The 11,142-nt window shown below is 38.9% G+C and overlaps 1 protein-coding gene across 1 annotated transcript in view; it reads left to right on the forward strand.

Annotated features, from left to right (window-relative positions):
• LOC107562340 (sorting nexin-14-like) overlaps window positions 1-11,142 on the forward strand; it is a 38,426-nt gene that overhangs the window by 13,166 nt on the left and 14,118 nt on the right. The window contains exons 13-20 of the mRNA XM_016246976.1: window positions 4,379-4,534; window positions 4,619-4,743; window positions 4,830-4,888; window positions 5,644-5,667; window positions 9,449-9,581; window positions 10,641-10,833; window positions 10,947-11,030; window positions 11,117-11,142. Coding sequence (XP_016102462.1) covers window positions 4,379-4,534; window positions 4,619-4,743; window positions 4,830-4,888; window positions 5,644-5,667; window positions 9,449-9,581; window positions 10,641-10,833; window positions 10,947-11,030; window positions 11,117-11,142 — 800 coding nt within the window. The remainder of the gene's footprint in view (window positions 1-4,378; window positions 4,535-4,618; window positions 4,744-4,829; window positions 4,889-5,643; window positions 5,668-9,448; window positions 9,582-10,640; window positions 10,834-10,946; window positions 11,031-11,116) is intronic.

An 11,142-nucleotide genomic window follows, 5' to 3' on the forward strand; every position in this document is an offset into this window, starting at 1 on the left:
ACTAAAGTACTGGGACAATTTTGCGCGAACTATTTCCCAGTACCATTTAAAGGGTTGTATTCGCACCGACAGTGTACGTAAGACACACAGTGACGTCATTTGTGCGTGGCGTTCAACAATGTAAACAAAGAACAACGTTAACAACAGAAGGATGGAGGACGCTGTGATCGGAGCGGTGTTTTTGTTGTCTTGCGGGTTTCACAATAATGGACATGAAATGTCGACGTATAGGCTGCATAAAGCGATTGAAAGAACGGGAAGGAGGACTAAGAATCTCCAACGACAACTGGCAGTGCTACATTTGCTACAAGTGCTTGCACTTCAGCGTCCGTCCATCTATCGCAGCACCTGCGGTGCGAAAGGCCCTATTCCAAACGTAACCTGCTCTGCTTGTCGGATGTAGCAACAGTAAGGGTTGAAAGGGTTCATTTATCACATTTCTCTCCAGTGAGAAGTAGATTACAGTTTGAATTTGGATCATGCATCTATTCATTTCTATGTTTGAACAGTTGTATTTGTATTGTATTACAACTGTTGTTGTCAGCAGTCATTATGAATAAATGGTGTATGTGTTGAGTTTACATCAATTGTAAGCTTTTCAAACATAGTTATGAATGGATTTGGATGGGTCTTTGTGGCTCTTAAAGCTTACTAAGCTGATGGTTGGCTGTTGGCCACAGTTGGGCCATCACTGAGTGTCTGTCACCTAGTTTTTGCTGTTTTCCACCATTTGAACATGTTGAATGGTCAGTGGAGCGGGGATCAGTCTGGTTGGCTGTTCAGCTTAGCGAACCATTGCATGAAAAAAACACTAAATGTAAGTGATGAATGCAAGCAAACAATAAAAGTTAAGAGAACATACACTGAAGACGCTTCTCATTTTTCGTCATCTCATCTGTATCGATTTTTTTGAAATGGTCTGTGGTCAAAAAGATTGGTGTAAAAATTGTAAACAGGCACTGCTTTGTTTAGATTTGTATACAGGTTTTCCTTTTTGAATATAGACTACTGCCACCTGCTGGTATGGAGACTTTTTCACTCTCACACAGGCACAGAACATACATGCTCGCTGGCTGTTGGCTGTAGTGTTCACAGTCAGTTCAAGTGCAGTTTTTTTGCCCCAAAACAGTTGACCTGAGGCGACATTGCAGTTGGCTTTCGATGCCACTAGTTCACTAGTTGATGTCAATCTGGTGTGTCTGGGCCTTTAGAAATGAGTTTCAAGATGGTTAAAGTGCAGTTAGTTTGAAAGAAACTGCATGTGGACCAATAGGAAGTCTTCTCCTTTCTGTGCCTTGCACTGGGATCTTCTTCTTGCCCTCTAAGATATCTGGAAGTTGTTCTCAGCAGCCTCATCTGATGACTTGTTTATGTTAGTCCACAAAGATCCAAACAATATATAGCAAAGCTTTCTCCACTGTGGAAGTCAGAGAGGGACCTCGTCATAACACTGGGGCCTGGAATTTCCTAGGACAGGGGTTCCCAAACTTTTTTTCTCTCTCTCTGTAAGATGAATCCCTTAGCTGTAAAATATTTAAGTACAAACGATACACTTTGAGTTGCCTAGAGACACACAACAGTTCTGCTGTGGCTACTGACAATATCATGTCAGAAATGTAACACAATATTGAATTCTTGTTTAATGAACTGTTGTTTGCAATCATGAGATATGTTCGGGAAAAATAGCACTTTTGCTGTATGATAAGTCAAAAGTAACATATATTATATTATTTTTATATTAATTTAAACAATTATTATCAAACAATTCTATTAATTTAGTAACATAAATATATCTTAGTGTAGGCTATATCTTTAGAATTGTATAATTCATTATCTTCTTGTCGGTCCACCAGTTCACATTTACAACTGCGTGTTTTTTGCATAAAAATAAGGGTAGTTTTTGGCTTTAGTCTAAAGCGCAGGGCTTCTTGAAAAATGCTAATTAATTCTCTGCCAGCAGGTGGCGCTTTTCGCCAGGAATATAGCCGTTTACCCCTGTAACCTCAGTAAACAAAGCAGCAGTGCTCATATTTAATCAATTAAATAGCCTTTTGAAGTGTAAGGTACATCTCAATTTACATGTATATTTAGTTTTTTTCACTGGAGCAACACCTGAGTCTTCTCCTCCCATTTCTACCAGTGATCAATTGTTTCCTTCCCGCGGTTCTACCTGTGCACATATCAATAGCATCACTGGGCCATAGGTTGCCAAGTTGAGGGGACAAATGGGTTGAAATTTGTATGCGTCGATCGTGTGAGAAAGATGCGTTTCATACAAGATCTGGCAACTGGACAACCTTGGAATTTCTTGTAGTGATTATTGATATAATGAGGTTTGGCCCATACAAATTATGGGAGTTTTACCGGAAGCGAATGTAGCAAACATATCAAATATATGTTTTGTAGAAAGATATTATAGAAAGGTTAAAAATATGGGAGAAATACGGGAAAATATTTAAAGGGGATGATAGCGGGATAGAATGGTAAAATACAGGAAAAACGGGAGGGTTGACAGGTATGGTGTAAGTCTGTGGGAAACACTGCAGTTTTACTCCAATGAAACTGTCAAATGATCATAAAGTGACTCTCAGAGGGAGTCAGAGCAGTTCTGAAGATGTTGTTCATGTATTCATGTCCTCATGTAGTGAGACGACAGAAGCTGAAATCACCGCGAGCGTCGCATACTTTGTATGTGTAGAAAACAAAACCGCACGTCTGTGCCATTTACATACACAGAGACACGCAGAACATGCAGGATTAATATTTAAATAGCATTTTTTGCGGCTAAATATTTACAGATACTAGTCTATATTGCGACTCTATTTAAGTGTACTGAACTACTTTTGATTAATTCATTAACTTTGACAAATTCCGTGACATTCCGCATCATACAGTAAATTCCATTAATATGACTGGATTCCGCGATTCAGTCCACATTTTCTGCATCGCGGAAATCATAGATAATATTGAGGTCTTTTGCAACTTCAGTGTAATGTTAGTAGATTGTGATTTATTGCAAATCAAGCAACATCTGCTGCTGCCATAACCTTTGAGAGACAACTGATGCGTGATCACTGAAGCAGCTCCAGTTAGCAAGCGCTTTCGGAGTGAGAGTGAATTCCGCTTTGATTGGTCGGACTCGTGATTCCCAACAAATCAGATGAGCGGTGGGCGGAGACTGCTTTAGGCCACAGATTGGTGAGTTCTGACAGGCTGCATCAGAGCCAAATAGCGCGTTTCAAAATATGTTTATTTTATCAGCGAATCGGTTTTAAAAATGACCGATACGATAATCATAAAAATACTTAATATCGGCGCCGATAATCGGTCGACCCCTAATGTAAATGCAAAAATCCATACAAGACTTTTTTGCCCCCATAACTTGATTTTTAGGGGCATATAACTGCATTCTAATAGGCTCCTTCATGCAGTCAGTCGTCATCCTGCATCGTGTTCGTCGAAATTGTGTACAAGTTTAGTTGACGTATGGGGCGGGGTGCAATAATAATTTTAATGCAACATTTCTTTCAAAATCAATCGCACCAAATTAACATGTTAGCTCTGATATATACACATATATGTATATATCATTCAGTGGATCAAGAAGAATAGATAACTTAGTTATTATATTATGTATTGTGAACAATAATTGCATTATGTTAATGTATACAATGTTTAATGTTAAACAAGCCTCAGACTGGAGGTCTGTACGGAGAGTGGTGAGGACAGTGGAAAAGATCATCGGCTCTTCACTGCCTTCCATCCAGGACCTCGCACACAAACACTGTCTGACCCATGCCCAAAACTTTACAAAAGACCCCACCTATCCTCATCATGGACTGTTTACGCTGCTGCCCTCTGGGTAAAGGTTTCGCAGCATTCAGGGCAGAACAGCAAGGTTCTGCAACAGCTTTGCAATCCGACTCCTGAACTCAATATAATCTCTTAACCATTATATCTCACTGAATCCCCTGCAGTGAGCTCCATGTGATCTAGATGGGTATACTGCAATAATAGTATTTATTTATAATGTGCAATAACTGTATGTTTATATGCCGCCACTTCATAATTGAATTCAATAATTTGATTTAGATGCCTAAATACTATGTGCATTATCAATATCTATAAGCCGCTGTCAGTTCTTTTTAGTGCTATATTTTAATGCAGGCTGTAGCGTCTTTTATTATATTTTTATTTTTTTAGACTGATTCTGTACAGTAGCACATGTTTAGTTAGTGCAGTATTTATGAGCCAGTGAAACAGAATTTCGTTCACATGTGCACTCTGTATGTACAGTTTCTACCTACCTACCTAAAACGTTAACTAAGGTTAAAGGAATAGTTCACTAAAAATCTGTCCTTGATGTTTTTGTGTGTAGAGGAGTTTAATGACCGGATCCTGTGTCCTGATCTGAGTGACACGGAGATGCAGCGTTTGCATGAGGAAGTGCAGAAGATCTATGAGATGTACTGTCTGGAGGAGAGCATCGACAAGATCAGCTTTGACCCCTTCATCATAGAGGAAATCCACAACAGTCAGTCTCATTACAGTTTTCTGTGCCGCACATGTGTCGTGTGCCACGGTCTCTAATTCTCTCTGTCTCTGTCACTTCCTGCAGTCGCTCAGGGGCCGTCTACAGGGGTGGTGAAGCTCCAAACGATGCCATGTCTGTTTGAGGCCTATGAACATGTGCTGTCTCTGCTGGAGAATGTCTTCACCCCCATGTTCTGCCACAGCGATGAGGTAACTTCCAGGAAATGCCATTCCAGTGCTGCTTAAGATGGTGTGTTTGAATTCTCCATCATGCGTCTGTCTCTGTTCTTCCTCAGTATTTTCGGCATCTGCTTTGGGGTGCTGAATCTCCTGCTAGAAATTCAAAGCTAAACAGGTGAGTTTTCTTCCACTTGTGTGTGTGTGTGTGTGTGTGTGTGTATGTGAGCTGTTGCTCCAGTCACACAACAGCACAACATGCTTTGAAAAAAACAAAAAAGCTTCTGTTCATACATAGTTTGATTATGAAAAAGACTGACTCATTTGAGAGTGCAGAAATGAAGACAGACATGAATATTAGTATTGTAATTGTACTGTTGTTCTGTAAAATAAAATAATTATTAAATATGTGTTTTAATTTGTTATAAATATTTTTGTAATAATAATAATAATTATTATTATTAGACCCCCCTCCCCCCACAGCTTACTACTGTAATGGGAATTTTTTTTTGCAGTTTATACAATATGGTAACATTCGCTGTGCTGCCTTCATTTGTGATGATTTTAATAGTTATTGCATTATAATAGTGAAAATCTATTACTAATCATATTTAGAATAATAGGAATTAGGAAAAAAATGGTCTTTATTTTCTTTATGGAAAATATATTTTCGTTTGCTTTTGATTTTATGTGAAAAATTAGAGAGGTTATTCGCACACTTGATGACATTGTCATTACTATTTACACCCGGGTTAAGTGGCACCTTTCTTTGCTGTATATTCTGTGTGAGAGACAAAGCTCATACAGCATGAATGTGAGTGGGCTTCATGATCAAACCGTGAGTATTATGCACTTCATAAAGTCCCGTGTGCATGTGTAGCAGAGAGAGACATCTGTAGGGCAAAACGTAACCCCTTTTGCCTGTTATTCCAGGAATTTGAGTTTGGATGATTTAAGGTAAGTGTATTGTTGAGGTTCAAGTGATTGTTGTCCAGTGCTCTTACTGCATGCCATATAAAGCTGCCTGAAAGCCATAAGACCTGCCTCAATGTCATGAAGAACAGTTAAACGTTTGATGGGAGAGTTGGGCAATATATCAGCTATTTACAATATATTCAGTATTGTTTTGGTGGCAATAAACTAACCAGTATAGTGAATATGATGAAGATTTTAACACATTTTATTTGGCCATTATGTTTCAACTGCCAGTAGTGATGTCTGATGTCATTCAGTGGAAACAAGAAAACACTACAATGTTCTAAAATTTCATAATATAAGGTAAGGGTTAAAATTAATAAAATATCATACTTAACATGTGATCTCAGACTTTTGGACCCGCTATACAGTATGAATTGTCATCAAATGAATGGAGGAAAAAATATATATATATAATTTTTTTTCCCCCCATTGCCCAGTTAAATTTTATTTTGTTATACTGTTATATTGCCCAGCCCTATTTGGTGTTTGAGGAGTGTATTATAGGTGAAAATATCAGAGTGCAGGCTTTTTCATTTGGTTCCTTTGTCTTTAGAATCCATCAGAAGGATTCTAGGAGATGGTTTACAGTTTTTACATGTTTCTTCTGTCCGTTTTACAAGCTGGAGGTCAGGCTTCACACAGGTTTGACAGTGTGAAAAGCTTGCTGTTAGTTCAACAACAACAACAAAAAAAACAATAATGGTTGGGAATATGATCTGGAAATATCAACAATCATCTGCTTTTACTGAAATCTTGACTCAGTTTTGGAGGCTGTCTCACAGCGAACACTTAGGAATGCATGAATGTGAGTGGGCTTCATGATCAAACCGTGAGTATTATGCACTTCATAAAGTCCCGTGTGCATGTGTAGCAGAGAGAGACATCTGTAGGGCAAAACGTAACCCCTTTTGCCTGTTATTCCAGGAATTTGAGTTTGGATGATTTAAGGTAAGTGTATTGTTGAGGTTCAAGTGATTGTTGTCCAGTGCTCTTACTGCATGCCATATAAAGCTGCCTGAAAGCCATAAGACCTGCCTCAATGTCATGAAGAACAGTTAAACGTTTGATGGGAGAGTTGGGCAATATATCAGCTATTTACAATATATTCAGTATTGTTTTGGTGGCAAAAAACTAACCAGTATAGTGAATATGATGAAGATTTTAACACATTTTATTTGGCCATTATGTTTCAACTGCCAGTAGTGATGTCTGATGTCATTCAGTGGAAACAAGAAAACACTACAATGTTCTAAAATTTCATAATATAAGGTAAGGGTTAAAATGAATAAAATATCATACTTAACATGTGATCTCAGACTTTTGGACCCGCTATACAGTATGAATTGTCATCAAATGAATGGAGGAAAAAATATATATATATAATTTTTTTTTCCCCCATTGCCCAGTTAAATTTTATTTTGTTATACTGTTATATTGCCCAGCCCTATTTGGTGTTTGAGGAGTGTATTATAGGTGAAAATATCAGAGTGCAGGCTCATCGGTCTGAAAAGCGAGGTGTGCTCTAATTGGCCAGCAATCCAGTGCATTGTGATTGGCCGAATACCTCAAGCGTGTGACAGAAATATTATGCCCCTTACCATACTGTGATGCACTGTCCCGGCCAGGGCGACGAGACAAAAACATTAAAACCCATTATAAACGAGGCATTTGTTGCATCCAGTGGGGACATAATTACGGATTATAATGACTTATATTGTCTTTTTACGCATTGCGTTGCATCGCGCCACATAAACATAAAACCATGTCTGCATTTGTGATCGGAGAAACGACAAATCAAGCGCAAACAAGCGCTACTCTACACTGCTCAAAACTCGCGCTTGAATCGTCAGTGGAAAATCCTTTAAATATGAAAACATACTTACAGGCTGTGAGTCAGAACAGCAGGCATTTTAGTCTACTCTCCCAGGATCAGGAAACAGTCCTCCGTAAAATGCGCTGCACACATCTGAATATTTGGGTTGAACTGTTCTGGAACTGTGTTGTAAATACAACTTAACCACTGATTTCTAGTCGTGTCCTCTTTTGAAAGGCCAAACAAAGTAGTTTCGCTTTCACAACGAAACACACGGCGTCTCCACGACGTGGCGGCGGCGGCAGCGGCAGCAACAATACTACAGCGAGAATCAAAGTTATGCCTTTGCGTGAACATTTGGGCAGTGTTATGCAAATCTTCCCACACAGTGACATAGACATGTGGGGGCGTGTTTAAACAAGGCGTTTTAGGAGGGCGTGGACGAGTCTTAACTTTTATAAAGAATATCTCTTTGGGTTTGAGACTTTAGTCTTTGCAACTTTAGGGATCTTATCTATTCACAAACAGCTTGTAACACTCCAGAGAGAAAGGAAAAATTTAAATCACATCATATGACCCCTTTAATTAAATTTACATTTATTTATGGAGTTATATATCATGAATTTAATATAGAATGATTTTTGTTAAAGCTGACAGTGATTCAGTCAAAAGCAGTGAGTGATTGTCTCTTTCTCTTTTGTTGTTTAACATTAATTACACTCAATGACAGCTACAGGTTTATTAGGCTGCTGTCACTTTAAGACCTAATGCACGGATTCAGTATCTGATTTCTTTCCAAACGGTTTACTTCACTTACGTTCACTTAAGACATAACTGAATTTTGGCATAACTTGCATATTGTGCGTATTTAACTGTTTAAGCACAATGCACCATGAAAAAGAACTTGCGCTATGTGACAGGTGGCTTTCTTTGTGCACGCTTCAGGTGTGTGTGCACAGAACATTCTCTGACAGAACAGTGTGCGAGTACCAAATTGAGACCTCCCATAACTTATTGCACTTTAATTAAAAAATATATATAAATCACATGAATGTTTAAACTGCCAAGAAAATGAATGTCAAGGATAAACTTTCATGATGACCTAAAACTGCAAAATAATGTGAATGTAATTTCGAAAGAGATGATTTTAGAGTCTGCAAATATACTTGGGCAGACTTTAATATACCTGGGCGTCCTGCCCAAGTAAAGTCTGTGTGTGGGAAACACTGATGTGCCATCTGAGGCTCAAACTACCCACTGACTTGCATGGCTACACGCACCAGATCCCTTTTTTCCAGTTCTTCCTGTAAATGAACCAGAGTAATGAATTACAATTTGATGTGCGTTTGAACCATTTAATCTGTCCATCTCCAGCTGTCCTTTGGTGCTGATGTTTATCCGTTTTGTTCCCATTATCTGTGCTGGCATGCTTATTTGCTTCATTTAGACTTGACAGCATCCCTTTGGCCAGGAATTATATCACTGGCCACAGGTCGCCATTGGTCACTTCCAGAGCCACAGCCACATCCACCTTAACACGCCGCCCTACAGTATTACCAGCCCTCCCCAGGAAGTAAGTCTGGGGTGGAAGACACTCCCAGCTTGCTGCTCATCTTAGACCAGTTTGGCTGTCTGTCTGTAAAACCAAAGGTTGTTGTCTGGAGGTAAAACTGGTCCAAGTTCAGCACAGGCAGCAGGATTAATGCATGGGTTTACTGGACTGTCTGCATTGCCTTGCATTGTTTGAGCCTGTAGCTGTATTGCACATGTTCTTTTAAAGGCATTTAGGGTATACTCATAATTTCCTGTGATCATGTTTTCATTGTATTATGTGCCCTGTCATTGGTTGTGTGACTTTGGTGCCATGTAGAGTGCTGCTTATGTCTTTTTTTTAAGCAACCATTTTGAATTTGCGACCAAACAATATCACTTTGTTTTTCCGTACAGGAACACATCAAAGCGTGGCGAGTCGTTTGGGATCAGCCGTATTGGAAGCAAAATAAAAGGCGTGTTTAAGAGTAGCACAATGGAGGGCGCACTGCTACCACAATACGCCATGATTGAAGGAGAAGAAGACACGGTGAGACAAACCCTTCAGAAACATGTCGTCACTGAACATTTTAGTTTGGGGACCAATTCTCACTGTTAACTAACTATTAACTACGACTTTTGCCTCTGTAATCTCCTAATTACTGATTATTAGTAGTAAGGTAGTTGTTAAATTTAGGTATTGTGTAGGATTAAGGGATCTAAAATATGCTCACGCAGAATGCCATTTTCAGAAGGCCATTTTCCAATCCATTTACCATTTTCTCCAGCTGTAGCGACAACAATAGCTATGTTTCCATCACCCTGTTTGTATGTGCATTTTGAAGTATTCCATCAGAAATGAGTGATGGAAACGCCAAATCCTGGAAAAAAAACAAAAACAAAAAAACTTAATTCGCAAAAACGTTTTTACGCTCGCTTGAGGTGGTTTTTGACTTGTGCGGAAATGGGTTAATGCGAATAATGGGAGATAAACGCATTTGCCAAATAAATACCTCAATTTGCATCAAAAGTCATGTGACTTTGCGCCAATGGCCGGCATAACCTGACTAACCAGCGGATCGAACTCATTACACAGCATCTGTTTTACATGACTATTGAGGAATTTTAACCAAAGTATGTTGCAGACATTTCATTAAGATCCTAAAGAATCATACCAACTTGTAGAAAATGGGCATCCGATGTCCCCTTTAACTTCAAGTGTATTCTTAATCTTGGATCTCATTATTGAAGTACAAATTCACCAAAAGCAGCCCACGCTCTCTAAGTTCTCTTTAACTATAAAATATGCTTTTTCATTCATTCAAAGGCTATATGGCTGCAATAACAATTTAGTTCAAAATTTTGCCATTGTTTAAAAAAATGCTTTATTTACTGACGTTTCAGACTTTCAGTTGTTTATGCTTTCAATTGTTATGCCATATATATGTATGTAGCCTATGTCATTTCACAGTATATCCACCTCCTAAATTACTACAACTCGTGTGCAGTCACAATTCTATAATGGTACAATTTACTCAGGCTGATTGTTTGTGTGTAACGTGTGTGTCTCTTTTTCAAGAATGCTTTTTGAACATCTCTGTACGGTCAGGTGGAGGAAGCAGTGATGGTGTTTGAGGACGACTCTCCAGGGCCTGTGGAGGTGGTGGGAACTCCAGGGACATTGCGTAACCTTGCCGCTTGGACCATCTCAATCCCTTATGTGGATTTTTTTGATGACGAGGTTAAGAAAGAACGCACTCCAGTCTACTGCATCGACGTGGAGCGCCACGACAGAAAAAATGGTGAGGTTCAGAACTAAATTTACACTAAATTCCATTTGAATAAACAATTTTTTATTACACAAATGTCCTGTGAGAACAGAGCCACTTTGTGAAAGTGCTTATTTGCTTTACAGTGGGGCATGAGACCGAGAGCTGGTTTGTTTATAGAAAATACCTGGAGTTTTATGTGCTGGAATCTAAACTCACAGAATTTCATGGTAAAGTTGATTATTGTCTCTCTCGTCATGACAGAGGCTTCATGTTTATGGATTATTCATCTCTCTGGTTTGTTTTTCTATTACAGGCCTATTCCAGGATGCTCAACTCCCT

The sequence above is a fragment of the Sinocyclocheilus grahami genome, unplaced genomic scaffold, assembly GCF_001515645.1.
Source record: "Sinocyclocheilus grahami isolate Dianchi unplaced genomic scaffold, SAMN03320097.WGS_v1.1 scaffold819.1, whole genome shotgun sequence".
Taxonomy (NCBI): Eukaryota; Metazoa; Chordata; class Actinopteri; order Cypriniformes; family Cyprinidae; genus Sinocyclocheilus; species Sinocyclocheilus grahami.